The 23,020-nt window shown below is 39.7% G+C and overlaps 1 protein-coding gene across 1 annotated transcript in view; it reads left to right on the plus strand.

The window, feature by feature from the left end:
• The first annotated feature begins 8,144 nt into the window (after positions 1-8,144).
• The window catches only part of gmds (GDP-mannose 4,6-dehydratase), a 266,812-nt gene continuing 251,936 nt past the window's right edge, over positions 8,145-23,020 (plus strand). The window contains exon 1 of the mRNA XM_057840440.1: positions 8,145-8,383. Within this exon, the coding sequence (XP_057696423.1) occupies positions 8,294-8,383 (90 nt within the window). The 5' untranslated portion in view covers positions 8,145-8,293. The remainder of the gene's footprint in view (positions 8,384-23,020) is intronic.

Below are 23,020 nucleotides of genomic sequence, written 5' to 3' on the forward strand. Positions count from 1 at the left end.
AGGCCCGAGCACGAGAACCCTCTGAAATTTTATTTTATATTTGTGAGGACTAGAAGACTAGAGGAGAAGAAGGAAATGCGGGGATGCGATGCGGGGATGCGATGCGTGCTTGCGTTTTTTTGTGATCACATTTGTGACGATGTCTGTGCTTAATGATAACAAATTAAAGCCCGTCTGTAACAAATTGTCACAGTTAAACAAGACTGTAAGATGCATATTCAATAAACATTTATATCTTTTATTTTTGTGTGTCTGTTCTATCAGTGGATTTGACATTTATTTTAATCTCTTCGAGTTGGCAGAAAAAAACGCAAGTTTTCTCAATGTTTAAATAGTCTACATATTTTTATGATCATTATAAATGCATTTACACGACGAAATAACACTGGAAAAGTGCCACATTAGTTTACTGTACATTCAGCGAAGCCGACACGGGTTTCTGTATAGCATCTTCAACAATCAATTTGAAGCCTTTCCATATCCCATTCCTACCACTTTCACACGGCATACAGTGTTCTTACTCAGATATTCAGCATCACCGATGAAATACATGTATTGTCCGCTGGCGAAATAGCGCACGGACAGGCACACATTCTGCTCGATTGTGAGGGCCTGACATCGGCGGGTTACATTAGAGACGTCCGCCTTGATCAGCTGGCACAGGTAACGAATTCCCTCAGCTGAAAATCTATATCTTTCATGGAGAACATCATCTGGGTACGCCAGCGGATTCTGGCGGTCTCTAAATGCTCGTGCCCTCTAAAGAGAGCCCCTCACAATCCGTGTGCCAATGTTGTACAGGTCGTCCAGGTACGCTGTCATTGTCAAGAGGACACGTCCGCGGAGGAGTGCTGTTTAAATAGAGCGTGGTTAATCGGAAACCTAGGGTTAAGCAAGATCTAACTCTGAGACGACCAAGTTTGACGTGTGGCGTATGTTACCGTGGCAACATTTCCCAGTTACAACATATCCACCAGAGCCGTATAAAGAGAGTCGTGACACTTTTCTAGGGATCCATTATACGATTTTACATCCGGGTTTTCCTGGAGGTGGAGCTTCGGGTAGTTCCAAACATGGCTTCGACGAGGGCGGACCGCATTCATACCAATGGCTGGCTGTCATGTATATTCGGAGGTAGGTTGATGATAAACACGGTCCCTTTTGAATTTTCAACAGTCTATATTCAATAAGAGGCACTTTATATTGTATATGTTGAGCTTTATTTGTATGTGCGTGGCGCAAATATACATATATTTTATCTTGGTTGACGGGTGATTTTCTCCTTCTTTTTAAGCTGACTCTGCTAACTGGGAATGTATCGCCAGGGATAAATTCATTAAGTCGCTACCTCTTTTAAATTGTCAACTCTTTCAGAGGCCCTTTGTGACGTTCACACTCATCTATATTTGTGAGTATTGATAGACGACTGGCTTTCATGTGCTAATTAGTTCGAACTAAAGGGCAGTTTACATGGCGACTCTGCAACACAAAGACATATTGTGTCGGCGAAGACGAAAAATTCTGAATCCTGCCTCCAAAGTGGAAGAATCCGATTGTGTGGGATTGAGGGGGGGCTCACTCGGGATGAATATATCAGACACCCGCGGCGCGAGACCGTGTCAGCACTCGTACTCGTCCCATTGGGCGTGCGCAGCGGTGCTACTAAACATTAAAAACAGCAAATATGGCGGAATGTCGGCTTTAATTTACTGTTTTAATAATATTTTTAAATTAAATATGTTAAATGTTTCCATTTTTGTACCTTTTTGAACAAAAGAAAAATGCCACTGCTTTAAGTGGGCGGGCATACAGTATATATATATATATATATTTTTTTTGCGACATTGTTCGAATGGAGACGCAAAAGCAAATGCAAATTTGAAATTTTTCGTATTCTCGAAGAGTCACCATGTAAACGGCCCCTTAAATTGTCAACTCTTTTAGAGGCCCTTTGTGACGTTCAAACTCATCTTTATTTGTGGGTATTGGTAGACGACTGGCTTTCACGTGCTAATTAGCTCTAACTAAGGTATCACCTTCATGGAAGAGTACTAAGTCAATGCATGACAACCTGTATTCTTTACACCAAAATGTTTGACACTATTATATTTTAGAGACCTGTATAGGTTGAAAAATTGATGTCAACAAACAATAAACACACATTTATAATAGAAAACTAATTTAATGTTTTTTTTTTTTTTTTAGGTCACATTTTCATGATCCGCTTCTGCTGGGGACAGCTGCTGGTTGATGCTGGCTGTGAGCACGAAGCCAATTTTTAAAATAGCAAAAAACATTTTAAAAAAAAGCCTTTTATTTCATGTTTTGATGACTGACCAATGCCATCCATCTTTTCTGCTGCTCTTGTTCTTTGGGAAAACCATGCTGCACAACCAACCATTACAGGCCACTGATCTATAAAACTTTAGGTGTAAACAATGAACCATGACACCAATTTCACCAAGTGTTCAATAAAAAATATTTTTCTTTATCAAAGGGTAATAGGTTGTTATTGTTATACATTACAGCATGTTACAGAAAATAATGCAATCTTGTTCCTGTCTTGTAATCGTTGTATTTGTGTGGCTTGGGTCCAAACTAAATGAAAAATGCCTCTAAAAAGGTATAGGTTTGGTTTTGCTAAAATTAGAGGCTATATTCAAAATTTGAAGCGAGAAATATTTGTTAAACGTAATTTCTTTGTGTTATAGGTCAAACTAAATCTATAAAATAAAAAGGAAAATGTACACACATATATAGTATACTGGACTGTCTCAGAAAATTAGAATACACAATATTCTAATTTTTTGAGACAGTCCTGTGTATATATACAGGATTAGAATATTGTGTATTCTAATTTCCTGAGACAGTCCTGTATATATACACAGGACTGTCTCAAAAAATTAGAATATTGTGTATTCTAATTTTCTGAGACAGTCCAGTATAAGCATTAGAAAGTAAAACAGGAAAGAAAAGTGGAAAATAGAATTTAAAAGTCGTGACCTCCAACTTTTTGGGAAACAAAAGTGTTTTTATATGTCAATGTGACGAAACAAACTAGGATATGCCATTTAGAACTTGGGAACAAACTATGTTATACATGGTGTTATATTTAATATATTACCACAGGTAGGTGAATCAAGGAAATCTAGACATTCTCTGGAAAAACGGTATTCTTGCTTTGAAAAAAGAAAAACCTAAATCCTCTTGCATTTCAATGTAAAAGTCGTTTTCTCGTGCAAATGCTTACACAAACTTAAAACTTTCACTCCACATGGGAAAGTTCCCTTCTGCGTAACAGTTTACAAAGTTTTCAGTTGTCGCCTTACCCCTCCAAATGTAAAACTAGCATTTAAATACAGTGGGGCAAATAAGTATTTAGTCAACTACCAATTTGACTAAATAATTAGATGATTAGAGAGGCCTGTAATTGTCAACATGGGTAAACCTCAACCATGAGAGACAGAATGTGGGGAAAAAACAGAAATTCACATTGTTTGATTTTTAAAGAATTTATTTCCAAATTAGAGTAGAAAACAAGTATTTGGTCACAGACAAACAAGCAAGATTTCTGGCTGTCAAAGAGGTCTAACTTCTTCTAACAAGGTCTAACAAGGCTCCACTCGTTACCTGTATTAATGGCACCTTTTTTTTTTTTTTTTTTTTAACTCATTATCGGTATAAAAGACACCTGTCCACAATCTCAGTCAGTAACACTCCAAACTCCACTATGGCCAAGACCAAAGAGCTGTCGAACGACACCAGAGACAAAATTGTAGATCTGCACCAGGCTGGGAAGACTAAATCTGCAATAGGTAAAATGCTTGGTGTAAAGAAATCAACTGTGGGAGCAATTATTAGAAAGATAGAAGACATACAAGACCACTGATAATCTCCCTCGATCTGGGGCTCCATGCAAGATCTCACCCTGTGGCGTCAAAATGATTACAAGAACGGTGAGCAAAAATCCAAGAACCACACGTGGGGACTTAGTGAATGACCTACAGAAAGCTGGGACCACAGTAACAAAGGCTACTATCGGTAACACTGCGCCGCCAGGGACTCAAATCCTGCACTGTCCCCCTGCTGAAGAAAGTACACGTCCAGGCCCGTCTGTGGTTCGCTAGAGAGCATTTGGATGATCCAGAAGAGGACTGGGAGAATGTGTTATGGTCAGATGAAACCAAAATATAACTTTTTGGTAGAAACACAGGTTCTTGGAGATTCAGGTTTGGAGGAGAACGAATACTGAATTGCTTACTGAATACTGAAGCATGGGGGGGGGAAACATCATGCCTTGGGGCTGTTTTAATGCAAAGGGACCAGGACGACTGATCTGTGTAAAGGAAATAATGAATGGGGCCATGTATCGAGAGATTTTGATTGAAAATCTCCTTCCATCAGCAAGGGCATTGAAGATGAGACGTGGCTGGGTCTGTCAGCATGACAATGATCCCAAATACACAGCCAGGGCAACAAAGGAGTGGCTTTGTAAGAAGCATTTCAAGGTCCTGGAGTGGCCTAGCCAGTCTCCAGATCTCAACCCCATAGAAAATCTGCGGAGGGAGTTGAAAGTCCGTGTTGCCCAACGACAGCCCCAAAATATCACTGCTCTAGAGGAGATCTGCATGGAGGAACGGTAAAAAACAAAACAAAAAAAAAACGTATTGAAACTAAAACAGTGGATAAATCGTTCAACTTACAAGAGTAGAGATGACGGGAACACACTCTCATTCTAGCAGAAATACGATCAAAAGAAATGCTTTTCCGACGAACCGCTGCGACCCAAGCCATCTGTCGTGCCTTCGTGAGCTGATATTTGGTCCTCCATGCAGGAAAACGGTGAAAAGTGAGTCCAGTTTTCCTTGCCCTTTTTTTTGTCGTAGGAGACGCTGTTGCACCCGGTAACACAACAATACACACGTATAGTTTCTTTCTAAAACACCGAAGGAAATAGCTTAGCACTACCACTCGCTACAATCCCCGTTGAGTCTGCCGGACCGGAAGTAAAGGATATTAGCAGCATGGAGGCGTATCCAAACAATGACGTAGTACATCCCATTCTCTGTAGAAAAACACTGCCCTACAGTCAGAGGCGTTGTGTCCCATTAGGCAAACCAGGCAATTGCCTAGGGCCCCAGCCAGTAGGGGCCCCCAGGGGGCCAACAAATTTTGCACACGAAGCTTTACTCAGACTTTCACTGGCACTGTCGCACTTGTTGCTGCGACAGTGCCAGTGAAAGCCTTGTGTCTGAGTTCCCTGAAGGGGCCCCATCACTCGCTCTACACCCCCGCCCACCCCCACTCGACTCAGAGTGAGAGTGAGCGGCGATTTGGCTTTTTTTTAAATTGGCGTATATCCAAAATGAAGAGAAGTTATCATTCTGGAAGTGACAAAACAAAGAAAAAAAGCAGAAGAGGAGAAAAGGAAGCAAGACAGCGGTGAGTGTACGATATTACTGTAGTTCTACATCCTAATGTAGTAGAAGCCGGGCACTTAAAGTGCCCTAAAAAGCGCTCTATGAGACCGAGGTGTTATTATACCTTTATTAAATATGCATTGCTCCGAGTCCAACTGTCCCCCTTACTTACACACGTTCGAAGGGCCCCATGTTGCTTGTTGCCTGGGGTCCCCGGGGACCCTTGCTACGCCTCTGCCTACAGCAGTACTTCTCAAATAGTGGGGCGCGCCCCCCTGGGGGGGCGCAGAGCGATGCCGGGGGGGCGCATGTGTCCTCGGGGAACATGCTTTTTTCTTTTTTTCTTTTTGTTTGCCGTACTGGAATAAAGTGTACTTGCACATCCACTCAGTGGGTGGCAGTGGTGCTCTCATTTTCAGAGTGCGTGCAGTATTTTTGAACTAAGAAAGAGCACACAGAAAACAGATATGAAGCCGCCGTTTTGGAAAGCCGTTTTCCGACCGGACTCACTCACGCAGCGACCCACTGTCTTGTCCGGTTCTCACATCGCCGCCCGAGAAGTGCCATTTTCGGCTTGGGATCGTCACGACGAACGCCCTCACCTACGGTTCTCCCTCGGCCGCCGAGAATGCGCTTTTTTCGTGCCGTGTGCCTTTTAGCTTTGACTTTTAAGACAGTGGATGATGAGGAAAGACCACTGTTTACTGTGTCTAAAAATAATTATAGCGGACTGCCAGAAGCCAAATCACCACTTAAAGACATTCGACCCCAATCTCATTGATAAGCCGCTTGATTGTTTTTCAGCGAAAATGTGCCGAATATTGCCAACAATCGTCCTGCTTTGTCAATGTTATATCAGTAAACCAGTGAGCATTGTTAGCATGCTCATTGCAAAATGACTCCACACCATTGCAAAGGAGGTAATACTGAGTGTGAGCAGCAAAAATAAAAACTGTCCTTCTGTCCAAGGACACTCTTTTTTTCCTTTATTCATTTTTGTTTTTTCGGTCAAATTTTTTGGCATATTGTCCTCATGAGTGAATGTTTCTAATCAATTTGAATTTGTTATTATTAACTGATTTTATTACATTTTATTTTTCTGTATCAAATGGTCAAAAATGTACCTTGAGTGTATTTTTACAGTTTGAATGTGACTTTTTTTTTAATTCAGGCAAATTGATGCACGTCAAGTCTTCTCTGTTACAAACTAAACAATGTTAATAAAGTTATACTTTATTATAAGTTGATCTATGTTACTTGTTTTCTTTATTAGAAAAAAAGGACACAATGTTAGGCAGATGCGTATTTATAATAGTAATTTTATAGACAAATAATACTATTTACAGTGGCGGCAGAGAGTTTGGGGGGGGCGCGAAACATTTACGTCTTGCTTGGGGGGGGCGTAACAGAAAATAATTGAGAAGGACTGGCCTACAGGAACCACATGACCACCTGTGGCGACATCAAAGAGTGTCGCGACTCGCTTTATACGGCTCTGATATCCACCTTTCCTCGTCCCGATTAGCCGGGAAGTTAGGCTGCACGTGATGAAATTACTCTTGAAGTTACCCTGATAAGACAGAAAACCGGCTTCGTAGTATATCCACAGAATATTGAGAATAATAATTGAGTGGGAATACCAATTTGTCACCGACAATTGTAGTGATAGTCTTGAGGCTACGGTTTAATTTACATTATTTCACTGGATTTTGTTAAAGCTGGATTTGCTACAGAAAATGTACAGGGTGCCCATAAAGTCTCTTTACCATTTCAAATATTCATTAAGAATGCAATTGATTAGATATTTTATTCAGATTTGTTCTATTGTATTCAGCATTTATTGAAGTTAAAAAAAAAATTTTTTTTTACCTCTTTTAATACACTTCTACATGGGCACTATTAGTTGCACGAAGCACATCAAGACCGTACTCGATTTCTTGCCATGTTCGCTGTAGCATAGCCTCATCAATTGTCGCTTAAGGTCAGTAATGTCCCTTATCTTTGTTCGATACACGATATCTTTAACATAGCCCCATAGAAAGAAGTCCAGGGGAGTGATATCTGGTGAACATGGGGGCCACGGAATTGGCCCATCCCTTCCAATCCAACGGTCTGGAAATGTTTGATTGAGGAACCCACGAACATGCAGCCCCCAATGTGATGGTGCACCATCTTGCTGAAAAATGATGGTTGGTTGAAGGTCATTCAGTTGTGGTGCCACATATTCAGTTAAAAGGTCAAGGTAAACATTTGCAGACGAGTCATTTGTGCTTTGTGTAACTAATGGTGCCAATGTAGAAGTGTATTAAAACAGGTAAAAAAAACTTCAATAAATGCTGAATACAATAGAACAAATCTGAATAAAATATCTAATCAATTGCATTTTTAATACATTTTTGAAATGGTAAAGAGACTTTATTGATACCCTGTATTATAGAAAAGACAGCTATTATTTTGTCCAAGGATTCACCAACACAGAATATGCTTTTTTTGTTCTTTTTTTTTTTTTTTTTTTGCGTTATAATTTTAGGAATAGCAAAGTCTGTTAGGTAACCTCTGCGAATTTGAATTTGTGTCTTTGGTTATAAACGTACCTCGACTTCATATGTAGTTTCAAATCATTCCTGCAGATGACGCTGTTTATAGTAGCCTTGCTTTTTTCGGAGACTCGCAGAGCTTCATTGCAACCTTCTCTACTGCTCTCTTCCTATTGGTTGACTTTCAGTCTCTTCCTGCTTCGTAGCATTTCGATTCGCAGCATGAAATTTTACTCTCAGTGACAGATGCTTAGGGAAGTCTTTGGGCTAACCGGTATAAACTATCACAACACGTTAAGGCAAAGGGTTTAGAGAGAAAAATCTACACGTACAAAAATGTCTCAGTGCTCCGAACCGGCAATCGTTTGCTCCGAAAACACCAAGAAGGAGAGGAAAGTTGCTGTCATCACTGGAATTACAGGACAGGTACCAAAATGCTTCTTCCTTATAATCTGATGAATGTATTGGTAATGTTGTGTTAACTGCTGCATGATCAGACCTCGAAATCTCTGTGGGCCTGAGGCAGCAGTAAATGACTATACAGAAGCAAATTCAACTTCAAAATGAATGGAGAATCATAGATCTGTTACTCAGGAATTCAAAGCTAACACCTCTGTAGTCGTTTTTAATTGCCAATTAATATTTAGGTTTGTTATTGGACTTGGACAAATTCAGTGACGTGCGGTGAGGTTGAAGCCCTGGCCTGACTAGAGTTGGATATAGTAATACAGTGCTGGCCAAAAGTATTGGCACCCCTGCAATTCTGTCAGATTATACTCAATTTCTCCCAGAAAATGATTCTGATTACAAATGCTTTGGTAGTAATATCTTCATTTATTTTGCTTGCAATGAAAAAACACAAAAGAGGACGGAAAAAAAAAAAAAATCATTAGCATTTTACACAAAACTCCACAAATGGGCTGGACCAAAGTATCGGCACCCTTTGCAAAATCATGTGATGCTTCTCTAATTTGTGTAATTAACAGCACCTGTTACTTACCTGTGGTACATAACAGGTGGTGGCAATAACTAAATTACACTTGCAGGCAGTTAAAATGGATTAAAGTTGACTCAACCTCTGTCCTGTGTCCTTGTAAGTACCACATTGAGCATGGAGAAAAGAAAGAACATCAAAGAACAGTCTGAGGACTTGAGAAGCAAAATTGTGAGGAAGCATGGGCAATCTCAAGGCTACAAGTCCATCTCCAAAGACCTGAGTGTTCCTGTGTTTACCGTGTGCAGTGTCATCAATAAGTGTAAAGCCCACGGCACTATTGCTAACCTCCCTAGATGCGGACGGAAAAGCAAAACTGACGAGAGATTTCAACGAAAGATTGTGTTGATGGTGTATAAAGAACCTCGACTAACATCCAAACATGGTAGGAATCGTAGGATACCCAGGAAGACCCCACTAGTGACCCAGAGACATCAAAAAGCCAGGCTGGCGTTTGCCAAAACTCACTTGAGAAAGCCCAAAACGTTTCGGAAGAATGTACTCTGGTTAGATGAGACAAAAGTAGAGTTTTTTGGGAAAAGTCATCAACATAGTTTACAGAAAAAAAATGACGCCTTCATAGAAAAGAACGGTCCCCACAGTCAAACATGGTGGAGGTTCCCTGATGTTTTGGTGTTTCTTTGCTGCCTCTGGCACTATACTTCTTGACCGTGTGCATGGCATTATGAAGTCTGAAGACTACCAACAAATTTTGCAGCATATTGTAGGGCCCAGTGTGAGAGAGGTCATGGGTCTTCCAGCAGGACAATGACCCAAAACACACTTCACAAAGCACTAGAAAATGGTTTGAGAGAAAGCACTGGAGACTTCTAAAGTGCCCAGCAATGAGTCCAGACCTGAATCCCATAGAACACCTGTGTAGTGCTGCAACGATTAATCGATTTACTCTAGTATGCGATTAGGAAAAAAAGATTTGAAATAAATTTTGCTGCTTCGAGTATTCGTTTGATTAAATTGGCATTGTAATGGTTTGTTTTGAAAGTGTTTGCATTTAATTTTATTGATTTAGATGGATACACTGCCTCTAGTCTGCCTCATTTCACATGGTTGAATCAAGCTACTCCCTGTTAAGACCAATATAAGCTAAGTTTTTGTTTGAGCTAATTTTTTTTAATGCATTCGTAATTTAGTTACTAGGTATATTTATCCTTTTTTTTTTTTAGAGGGAATATGTTTCCGCACCATTTGTTAAGAGCATTGTTGAAAAAAAAAAGGTTGGCGTTTTATAGCATTTAAGCTAGCAGATTTGTGCTATGCAAGTTAGCCAATTGTTCTTTTGCTGTACATAGATCCTTGTTTATTTATCTTTTTATAGCGTTTGAGGCTCAGCTCAGGTATTTTAATTTTTTATGTTCCCCATTCGATTATTCGAACTAACTAGTTCATCGATTAATCGACGACTAAAATAATCGATAGCTACAGCCCTACACCTGTGGAGAGATCTGAAAATGGAGGTTGGAGAAGGCACCCTTCAAATCTCAGAGACCTGGAGCAGTTGGCCAAAGAAGAATGGTCTAAAATTCCAGCAGAGCATTGTAAGAATCTCAACGGAAGCGGTTGTTGGCAGTTATTTTGTCTAAAGGTTGTGCCACCAAGTATTAGGCTGAGGGTGCCGATACCTTTGTCCGGCCCATTTTTGGAGTTTTGTGTAAAATGATAATATTAAAAAAAAATTTTTTCATTCTCTTTCGATTTTTTTCATTGCAAGCAAAATAAATGATGATATTACTTCCTAAGTATTTGTAATTGCAATCATTTTCTGGGAGAAATTGAGCATTATCTGACAGAATTGCAGGGGTGCCCATACTTTTGGCCAGCACTGTATATGGAACATATTATGGAATGTAATATGGAATAGACGATTGCATTTTCGTTTGGATCTTCATTGTTTGGGTGTAAAAGTTGAAGGATGGATCTTCCAAATGATTGCTTTTGTTGTTGGTTGTTTTATTTAAGTACCATTACGTTATAACCAGGGGTGCACGTAAGTGGTCCGCATGCGCGCATGCGTACCGGACATAGACAAATGCGCTGGCCCTCAACGGCTTCAATACGCTTTTGCGTACCAATGGCTGACAACTGTATTTGCGGCGGACACGAGAAAATCACTTTCTCTCGGCCCCACTGAGTAATTATTTCCGTGATCCCCCACCCCCGTCAAAAGACAGACAGACGACAGAGATATCAACGGAGCTACCGAAAAAAAAGGACTTTTGCTGAAAAGTGGCTGCAGGAGGTACCATGGCTAAAAGCAAATGATGCTCGCACGGAAATGTGGTGCAACATTTGCCGTGAGAATCCCAATGTCGCTAATAAGAGCAGCGCATTTTATGTAGGGTCAAAGAATTTTAGCCATCCAAACTTTGAAAAGCACGAAAAAAACAGAGCATGTGGCAATTAAGCAAACTATCTATGTCAGATAGGACCCCACTCGCCCTATGGACAAGTGGCGGAATAAAGTTATTGTAGAACAGCGCCATGCGCTGACAAACGTGTTTTTGCTCGCATTTCACAAAGCTAAACATGCACGTTCAATGAGCTCGTATGAGGAGGACATCCCATTTTTACAATGGCTTGGAGTTAATGTGAGAGCTGCATATGAATGCCCTTTATTTTGAATTGGTGCTTTTATGTTTATTTCTTTACATTTCACCTCAAAGTAATGGCAATTTTGTTTTGCCAGTTGATGTTAATCAAGCGTTAATTGTTTATATATTTAATTAAAGGTAATTGGCTCTAAGTAAAGCTTGTCATAATTTTATCGCATCAGGCGGGTCGGCTCTCAAGCTCAATGAGGACCAAGTCACATCTTCAGGTCCTCCTCTGAGAACCTGGGCAAAAAAATTATGTGCACCCCTGGTTATAACATACACATTAATCATCTCACAAACACTTGAAAGTTATGAAAAATAAGATTTGTTGATTTGATGAGCAATCAACCTTCAATACTGGATAGTGTTTTCGAAAGTTTTGCATACGTATTGGGAATACTGGCCCTGTAATCACTTGGATCAGATTGATGCCAAAATATGACATTAGTTAAATAGTAGTTATTAATATTACATGCATACCTTTTTCCTCCCACGCCTATCAGTGTCTATACATGTGCGTGAGTCCTGCTGCCAGGTGAAAGCTAGTTTGCTTACAGTGGGAGCGAGCGAACAAGTCAGAGCGAATTAGGTTGATGACATGTGATTTATCGTTAGCTATCTTTTAGAGTGTGTATTGGATGATAAGCCGATGTATATAAAATGGCGTCCAGTATAATAGTTTTTACTGTATTGGACGATAGTATAATATAGAAAATCATGATAGACATATAAAATACAGTATGTATGGCGGAAAACACAGACAAGACTGAAAAAGCAGTTTCTGCTCTTACACTACTCTTTAAAAGAAAGTGCTGTATTTTAAGCCCAAACAACTGTTGTGTTTGATAGAACAATACAGTATGTCTACATGCTGCCATAGCAGATTCATGCTGCATTAAGCCCCCGAACTATTTTTAATTTGTCCCTTTTACCCTGTAAACCCCCATTTACAAACATCGCGCAACTGCTTTTGTTTCAACCCAGCCATAAAACTAAGGTGATTATATTTATCATTCAAATGTCATTTTTAGCTTACAATCATTAATTGATGACTAATACTTAGTTAAAAAAAAAAAAACGACTTAAAAAAATTATCCACTCGCACATTTTAAACTTTCAAACAAATTACATCACAATGAAAAAAATGGTGTCTGTAAAAAAGTCACGGATATCTACCTCATAACTATCGCTTAATTGTATTTTGTATTTTTTTTTTGTGACTGTCGCATTTTCCCCGTTATGTTAGATGTAAAATAATCGATCCAAACAAAGAAAAATTGAAAAAAGCCTTTAAAAGGGTGAATATATGAAAATGAAAATCTTGACCACTCCTTGATGTCTGAGATTTCTGCATCCAGGCCCTTGTTATATTACCATGTTTTCACCCATCAAATCCCCCCAAAATCCAGCTGTGGCCATTCACAGCTGTTTCTTGACACTCAGTGATGCATGCTACATGGAGTTTTTGGATCGAAACAGGGTAACTTTGCGATAGTATCTCATAATATAAAATATAAAATCATGATAGACATATATACAGTATATATATATATATATATATATATATATATATATATATATATATTAGGGCTGTCAAAATTATCGCGTTAATGGGCGTTAATTAATTTTTAAAATTAATGACGTTAAAATATTTGACGCAATTAACGCATGCACTGAATGACCAGCTTGCACATTGCCTCAAACAGATTTCAATGAGGCCGTTTATGGACATTAAGAGTGAAGAGAATGCCACCGGCCGCTTGGGGGCAGCGCCGTTCCATACTAATGTTATTTCTTCTAAACGTGGGAGGATTAGTAGTTGTGAGATGTTTATGCTATATGCACAATGCAATGCAAATTGCTATTTGTGCTCCACACATACTTCGGTAAGTTTTCTTTCTTTTAGTGGCAATTATGTGTCTCTTGTTGTATTTTGGGTAAGATATGTACAGATATATATATTTTGTAAAGGCGATTGGACACAGGCGTTCTTTGGACCGCGCCGTTTATTGGTATAAGCTTCGGCAGCTCCTTCACAGCAAACATAAGTATCATTTAGTGAAAGCACAACAAAAATAATATACCTATCTCTCAAAAAAAAAATAATGTTCACAAAAAGAAAAGCAGTTCACTCTATAGCAGGGGTGTCCAAACTTTTTGCAAAGGGGGTCAGATTTGGTGTGGTAAGAATGTGGGGGGCCGACCTTGGCTGACGTCCTTTACATAGAACAATATATTTAAGCAAATTTTAGCAAGCCATTCTGTGTGTCACATTTGCTTTATTATTATTATTTTCATTTAATAATTTCAAGAATCTCCCAACTAGCCTTTGTGGCGTTCGACTCTCAGGATATTGCTGCTGTGAAATTAAACTAGCTTCAAGTTGCTTCAGGTCCTCGCTGCGTATCTTCCCTGTAATCTTGTCGTACATGTCAGCGTGTCTTGTTTGGTAATATCGCCTCACATTGAACTCTTTAAAAACAGCGACTGTCTGTTTGCAAATGAGGCAGACACAGTTGTTGTGTATTTTAGTGAATAGTCCAATTTCCACCAATCCTTGAAGTCGCAGTCAACTTTTTGTTGTTGTTGATTGTTGCCATTTTACAAAATTGGAAGTCAAGCGTCACACGGGGTAACATTGCTTAGAGTGCTGCTGCCTTTTAGTGGGTAAATGAGGAGCAGCATTTAATATGTAAGCTACTTCATATGCTGGTAGCAGTACTGCTGACCAATTTATTAAGTCTGTGTTCGGGCCAGACGTTATTGATCCTATGACAGAGGCTGGGGGCTGGATGAAATTTGACCACGGGCCGCATTTGGCCCCCGGGCCACACTTTGGACATGTCTGGTCTATAGTAATGAGGCCCTATTCTCACAGTTAAACAACAATGCAAAATGAACTGGCATTCCATATCAAAATAGCTATGCAAAATACACGTAAAACTCAGACTTTGGTCACTCTATTCTTATTATTGTTATTTTTATTCTTATTCTTATTATTATATTAACTCTACTTTTGATTGAAAATGTTACAAATTTTATTAAAACAAAAACATGAAATGGGGTTTTAATATAAAATTACTATAACTTGTAACTATAACATTTGTCTTTTAAGAACTACAAGTCTTTCTATCCGTGGATCACTTTAACAGAAAGAATGTTAATAATGCCATTTGTGGATTTATTGTTACAGTAAACAAATACAGTACTTATGTACAGTATGTTGTATGTATATATCCGCCTTGTGTCTTATCTTTCCATTCCAACAATAATTTACAGAAAAATATGGCATATTTTATAGATGGTTTGAATAGCGATTAATTGCGATTAATTACGATTAATTAATTTTTAAGCTGTAATTAACTCGATTAAAAATTTTAAGTTTCACACCCCTAATATACAGTATATATATACATACAGTATATATATATATATATATATATATACACAGTGGGGAGAACAAGTATTTGATACACTGCCAATTTTGCTGATTTTTCCACTTGCAAAGCTTGTAGAGGTCTGTAATTTGTATCATACGTTCTCTTCAACTGTGAGGGACGGAATCTAATAAAAAAAAAAAACTGAAAATCAGGATGTATGATTTTTAAATAATACATTTGCATTTAATTGCATGAAATAAGTATTTGATACATCACAAAAATCGAACTTAATATTTGGTACAGAAACCTTTGTTTGCTATTACAGATACCAAACGTTTCCTGTAGTCCTTGACAAGGTTTGCACACACTGCAGCAGAGATTTTGGCCCACTCCTCCATGCAGATCTTCTCCAGAGCCTTCAGGTTTCGGGGCTGCTGCTGGGCAACACGACTTTCAGCTCCCTCCATAGATTTTCTATCGGGTTCAGATCTGGTGACTGGCTAGGCCACTCCAGGACCTTAAGATGCTTCTTACGGAGCCACTCTTTAGTTGCCTTGGCTGTGTGCTTTGGGTCGTTGTCATGCTGGAAGACCCAGCCACGACCCATCTTCAGGGCTCTGAAGGCCCCCAGCATCTTACACCCTGCTGTTATGTGCTGGTCTGTCTCAGGGGCCTCTTTGCATAGCCTGCACCTGGGGTCCTGACTGATGTGATAGACCCTGGCCTCTATTGATCTTGTGTAGGGCTGCAGCTATCGAATATTTTAGTAATCGAGTAATCGATTGAAAATTCTATCGATTAATCGAGTAATCGGATAAAACAAATTTTTTAGGTAAAGAACAATTATAACTAGGCCTGCAAGCAGGACTGAACGGGCCCTCGCAATCTAGCGCAACTCGGACGTCACGCAACTCTGACAGTGTGCAGGTCAGGGTGGTGGCAGATCGTCCTCTCTAATCATCTCATTAGAACCTAACATGCTCGAAAGTCGCCTCTTTACATTCACACACCTAAGAGATAAAAACCCCTATTGGGGAGAGTACTACAAAAAAGGAGTGAATAAAGGGTCGTCACGGCAACAGACAGAGACGTGTGGACATGGGCCGTAAAATAAGTATTTCAAAAGGTCTTGAAACTACACTGATCAACCTGAAAAGACCTGGACATATATTAGAAAAATGAGTGACTTTCTATTGCCACTAGTTGGCGCTGTAGGGTTGATGCAAATGACCCCTACAGGACCCTTCAGAGAATGACTCAACAAGCACGAGATGTTTGGCGCAGATATGTTGTAGAAGTTATGACCGTTCAAAACTTGTGGTGAGACGAAATGGCTTCAGTGATTTTCACTTCTCCTGTTGGACTCTTCTGCTTCAACCAAACCTCAGTATTTTTCATCAGGCACCTGAACACATATCTTATGGCTCCCCTGATGCAGGTTTCAGGTGAATATATTTTTTTCCTTGGAGGAGGAGCCTGTTTAGTAAAAAAAGGCATTTCCTGTTCCCACTAGGGGGCGCTAGGCCTAATGGGTAATGTTTCAATGCACTCATGTTAAGGGTGGGATCCAGCACATACATGCCAGATATGAAAAAGATTGAACGTTGTGTCAAGGAGCTATTAGTCTTTTACTGAATTTGTCATTTTGCCGAAAAAATGGCCGACTTTGGCACCACGCCCAGGTCAGACCCATGAATGAAAACGCACCATTCTGAAAATTGTAGATCTCCTATGTCTCCTGAATAGTCTCACCAATTTTGAAGATGATCCAACAAACTCCCTCTGTGACAAGGTCTCAAATGTGCACCCTGTTAATTGATAAAAATTTCACATTCGATCCAAAATACCCGATTTTCTGTTGGGTTTGGAATATGGGTTCAAGAGACTTTTTGGAGCAGTTTTGCACAAGGTATCGACTCCCCAAATTTCATTTCTCTACGTTAAAAAAACCTAATAGGAAACGCCTTTTTGAAAAATTCAAGGGGGCGCCACTGAGCCCTTTTGTTACATTTTTTTGTAATGTTGCAAGATTATCGAAATACACGCAAAGCCGCATGTATGTGCAAAATTTGGTGAGTTTTCGTGCATGTTCAGGCCTCCAACTGTAAACTGTACTACAAATGGATAAAAATTTCACATTCGATCCAAAATACCCAATTTTCTGTTGGATTGGGAAAATGGGTGCAAGAGACTTTTTGGAGCAGTTTTGCATAAGGTATGGACTCCCCAAATTTCATTGCTCTACGTTGAAAAAACCCAATAGGAAAGGCCTTTTTTAAAACTCCTTTCTGTCGCCACTAGTTGGCACTGTCGAGTTGATGCAAATGACCCCTACAAGACCCTTCAGGGTATGACTCTCAACAAGCACGGGAAGTTTGGAGCAGATATGTTGTTTATCTGCTGAGTTATGACTGTTCAAAGTTTTTTGCGTGACAAATTGTTGACGGTCATTTTCACTTTCCTGTTTGGACCCCTCCGCCTCAACGAAACCTCAATATTTTTCATCAGGCACCTGAACACAGGTCTTAAGGCTCCCCTGATGCAGGTTTGAGGTCAACAGATTTTTTTCCCTTGGAGGAGGAACCTGTCTCGTAAAAAAAGGCATTTCCTGTTCTCACTACAGGGCGCTAGGCCTAATGGGTAATATTTCAATGCACTCGTGTTAAGGGTGGGATACCGCACATACATGCCAAATATGAAAAAGATTTAACGTTGTGTCAAGGAACTATTAGTCATTTACTGAATTTGTCATTTTGCCGAAAAAATGGCCGACTTTGGCACCACGCCCAGGTCAGACCCGTGAATGAAAACGCACCATTTTAAAAACTTAAGATCTCATATGTCTCCTGAACAGTCTCACCAATTTTGAAGATGATCCAACTAACTCCCTCGGCGAAAAGGTCTCAAATGTGCACCCTGTAAATCGATAAAAAATTCATATTTGATCCAAAATAACTGATTTCCTGTTGGGTTTGGAATATGGGTGTAAATGCTTTTTTGGAGCGGTTTTAGACAAGGTATAGACCCCCCAAATTTCATTGCTCTACGCTGACAGACCCTAATGTTATAGGCCAATTTAAAAATTTCAAGGGGGCGCCACTGAGCCATTTTGTTACATTTTTTTGCAACGTTACAAAATTATCAAAATTTACAATTTTCCGCACGTATATGCAAATTTTGGTGACTTTTCGTGCATGTTCAGGCCTCCAAATTGGCCGTTTTCATTTGCCCTGAAAAAAAAAAAAAAAAAATCCTTTGCAAAACAATAGGGCCTTCGCACGCTTAGTGCTCGGGCCCTAAATATACATGAGAAAACAACACATTTCATCTAATATTGAACCATTTTCAGTCAATCAATGTCTTTATTTTCGATGTACATTGTTGCCAACAATTGCCAACAATTGCATCTCAGATGTGACTAGAATAAAAAAAATGACATTCACTGCTTTCTCTCAAAAAACTTTTAGATCTTATAAAAAATATTTTCTTACCTAAAAATGCCTTTACGCTTGATAACACACATCACTTAAAAGTTAGGTGATTTTCCCACGTGTTTCAATTCAATTTCCATTTGTGTCAAGCTATTTTTAAGTTGTAGTTAAGTTTTAAGTTAGTCTAAACCAGTACTTCTCAAATAGTGGGGCGCGCCCCTAGAGCGATGCCGGGGGGGGGGGGGCGCATGTGCCCTTGGGGAACATGCTTTTTTTTTTTTTTTTTTTTTTTTTTTTTTTTTTTTTTTGCTGTACTGGAATAAAGTGTACTTGCACATCCACTCAGTGGGTGGCAGTGGCGCTCTCATTTTCAGAGGCTTGGGATCGTCACGACGACCGCCCTCACCTACGGTTCTTCCTCGGCCGCCGAGAAGGTACTTTTTTCGTGCCGTTTGCCTTTTAGCTTTGACTTTTAATACAGTGGCTGATGAGGAAAGACCACTGTTTACTGTGTCTAAAAATAATTATAGCGGACAGCCAGAAGTCAAATCAATTAAGACGCCACTTAAAGACATCAGACCCCAATCTCATTGATAAGCCGCTTGATTGTTTTTCAGCGAAAACGTGCCGGATATTGCCAACAATCGTCCTGCTTTGTCAGTGTTGTATCAGTAAACAAGTGAGGATTGTTAGCATGCTCATTGCAAAATAACGCCACACCATTGCAAAAGTGGTAATACTGTGAGCAGCAAAAATAAAAACTGTCCTTCTGTCCAAGGACACTCTTTTTTTCTTTTATTAGGGCCCGAGCACTAAGCGTGCGAAGGCCCTATTGTTTTGCAAAGGATTATTTTTTTTTTTTTTATTTTTTTTTTTTTTCAGGGCAAATGAAAACGGCCAATTTGGAGGCCTGAACATGCACGAAAAGTCACCAAAATTTGCACATACGTCCGGAAAATTGTAAATTTCGATAATTTTGCAACGTTGCAAAAAAATATAACAAAATGGCTCAGTGGCGCCCCCTTGAAATTTTAAAATTGGCCTATAACATTAGGGTCTTTCAGCGTAGAGCAATGAAATTTGGGGGGTCTATACCTTGTCCAAAACCGCTCCAAAAAAGCATTTACACCCATATTCCAAACCCAACAGGAAATCGGTTATTTTGGGTCAAATATGAAATTTTGTCGATTTACAGGGTGCACATTTGAGACCTTTTCGCCGAGGGAGTTGGTTGGATCATCTTGAAAATTGGTGAGACTATTCAGGAGACATATGAAATCTTAAGTTTTGAAAATGGTGCGTTTTCATTCACGGGTCTGACCTGGGCGTGGTGCCAAAGTCGGCAATTTTTTCGGCAAAATGACAAATTCAGTAAATGACTAATAGTTCCTTGACACAACGTTCAATCTTTTTCATATTTGGCATGTATGTGTGGTATCCCACCCTTAACACGAGTGCATTGAAATATTACCCATTAGGTCTAGCGCCCCCTAGTGAGAACAGGAAATGCCTTTTTTTACGAGACAGGTTCCTCCTCCAAGGGAAAAAAATCTGTTGACCTCAAACCTGCATCAGGGGAGCCTTAAGACCTGTGTTCAGGTGCCTGATGAAAAATATTGAGGTTTCGTTGAGGCGGAGGGGTCCAAACAGGAAAGTGAAAATGAACGTAAACAATTTGTCACGCAAAAAGCTTTGAACAGTCATAACTCGGCAGATATGCAACATATCTGCGCCAAACTTCCCGTGTTTGTTGAGAGTCATACCCTGAAGGTTCTTGTAGGGGTCATTTGCATCAACTCTACAGTGCCAACTAGTGGCGACAGAAAGAAGTTTTAAAAAAGGCCTTTCCTATTGGGTTTTTTCAACATAGAGCAAGGAAATTTGGGGAGTAGATACCTTATGCAAAACTGCTCCAAAAAGTCTCTTGCACCCATATTCCAAATCCAACAGGAAATCGGGTATTTTGGATCGAATGTGAAATTTTCATGGGTTCACAGTAGGAGTTTACATTTGGAGGCTTGAATATGCACAAAAACTCGTAAAAATTTGCACATACATACGGCTTTGGATAACGTTCAATAATCTTGCAATGTTACGAAAAAATGTAACAAAATGCCTCAGTGGCGCCCCCTTGAATTTTTCAAAAAGGTGTTTCCTATTAGGTTTTTTTAACATAGAGTGATGAAATTTGGGGAGTCGATACCTTGTGCAAAACTGCTCCAAAAAGTCTCTTACACCCGTATTCCAAATCCAACAGGAAATCGGGTATTTTGGATCGAATGTGAAATTTTTATCGGTTCACAGTAGGAGTTTACATTTGGAGGCTTGAACATGCACGAAAACTCACAAAAATTTGGACATACATGTGGCTTTGGATAACGTTCAATAATCTTGCAACGTTACAAAAACATGTAACAAAATGGCTCAGTGGCGCCCCCTTGAAATTTTCAAAAAGGCCTCTCCATTTAGGTTTTTTCAACGTAGAGGGATGAAATTCGGAGAGTTGATACCTTGTACAAAACTGCTCCAAAAAGTCTCTTGCATGCATATTCCAAACCCAACAGGAAATCGGGTATTTTGCATTGAATGTGAAATTTTTATCGATTTACAGTGTGCGCATTTTACACCTTGGCACCTAGGGAATTAGTTTGATCATTCTCAAAATTGGCGAGACTGTTCATGAGGCATATTAAATCTTAAGTTATCAAAATGGTGTGTTTTCATTCTCGGGCCTGACCTGGGCGGGGTGCCAAAGTCGGCCATTTTTTCGCCAAAACACCGAATTCGGAAAATGACTGATAACTCCCTCATACAACGTTCAATCTATTTTAAATCTGGCATGTGTGTGAGGTATACCAGCCTGAGCAGGACTGGATTGAAAATTTACCATTTGTGCTTGGCGCCTCCTAGTGGGAACAGGAAATGCCCTTTTTTTACGGGACACACTCCTCCTCTAAAGGGAAAAAATCAATCTACCTCAAAGCTGCATAAGGGAAGCCTTAAGACCTGTCTTCAGGTGCCTGATAAAAAATATTGAAGTTTCGTTGAAGCGGAGGGGTCCAAACAGGAAAGTGAAAATGACTGTCAACAATTTTTCTCTCCAAAAACTTTGAACAGTCATAACTCGGCAGATATACAACATATCTGCGCCAAACTTCCCGTGCTTGTTGAGAGTCATACCCTGAAGGGCCTTGTAGGGGTCATTTGCATCAACCCTACAGCGCCAACTAGTGGCAATAGAAAGTCACTCGTTTTTCCAATACATGTCCAGTTCTTTTCAGGTTGGTCATTGTAGTTTCAAGACCTATTAAAATACTTATTTACGGCCCATGTCCACGTGTCTCTGTCTGTTGCCGTGACGACCCTTTATTCGCCATTTAAAGGAAATACTTTTTTTCAGAGACTCAGGCAGCTTATAGAGCCACAATATTTGGCACACTTGGTCGAATTGGCCCAGTTAGAATATTAATTTTGGTTTTGAATAAGTGCTTGGCTGCACAGCTCAGTAGTACCTCCTTTTTTGTAGTACTCTCTCCACTAGGTTTTTTTTTTATCTGTTAGGTGTGTGAATGTAAAGAGGCGACTTTCGAGTTTGTTAGGTTCTAATGAGATGATTAGAGAGGAGGATCTGCCACCACCCTGACCTGCACACAGTCCGAGTTGCGCTAGATTGCGAGGGCCCGTTCAGTCCTGCTTGCAGGCCTAGTTCAGTTTTGTTTTTTCGGTCAAATTTTTTGGCATATTGTCCTCATGAGTGAATGTTTCTAATCAATTTGAATTTGTTATTATTTACTGATTTCATTTTTCTGTATCAAATGGTCAAAAATGTACCTTGAGTGTATTTTTACAGTTTGGATGTGACTTTTTTTGAAATTCAGGCAAATTGATGCGCGTCAAGTCTTCTGTTACAAACAAAACAATGTTAATAAAGTTATACTTTATTATAAGTTGATCTATGTTACTTTTTTTCTTTATTAGAAAAAAAGACAATGTTAGGCAGATGAGTATTTATAATAGTAATTTTATAGACAAATGATACTATTTACAGTGGCGGCAGAGAGTTTGGGGGGGCGCGAAACATTTACGTCTTCCTTGGGGGGGGCGTAACAGAAAATAATTGAGAAGCACTGGTCTAAACTGTAAGTCGTGATAGGACTTTGAGTTTTTGCAGTGTTCAAAATAGATGTATTGTAACATATCAAGTTATAATATGGCAGGGATATTTTCATGCGTTCCTGAAAGCACCGCGTGATGTGCGAGAGTGAGGGAGGTGCGGGAGAGCGAGCGACGTGCCTTCCTGTTGTTGTGGTTCTGGCGGGTGCGTGTGTGTCGGCTTTGGCAGACAGTAGTTGTGTGTTGGTTGTTCCACAAGTTCCCAAAATAAATAATTGCAACATAACGAAGCGGGTGACTCTTTGTCAACGTTACAGTATGATACCTGCTGTATTGGAGCACATTAGGGACCAGTGCTACTTGGCATTTTATCCAACAATGACCACTGAGCTAAAATTGACAGTTAGCATTATTAAGTTTTTATTATACACCCTCATCACTCTACAGCGCTATGTTTTCACAGATGAAATAAAGCCTGTATGTAAGACACGTTAGCAACGTGTCAACAGTGGTCATAATGTATAGAAACCTAG

Source organism: Corythoichthys intestinalis, chromosome 7, assembly GCF_030265065.1.
Source record: "Corythoichthys intestinalis isolate RoL2023-P3 chromosome 7, ASM3026506v1, whole genome shotgun sequence".
Classification (NCBI taxonomy): Eukaryota; Metazoa; Chordata; class Actinopteri; order Syngnathiformes; family Syngnathidae; genus Corythoichthys; species Corythoichthys intestinalis.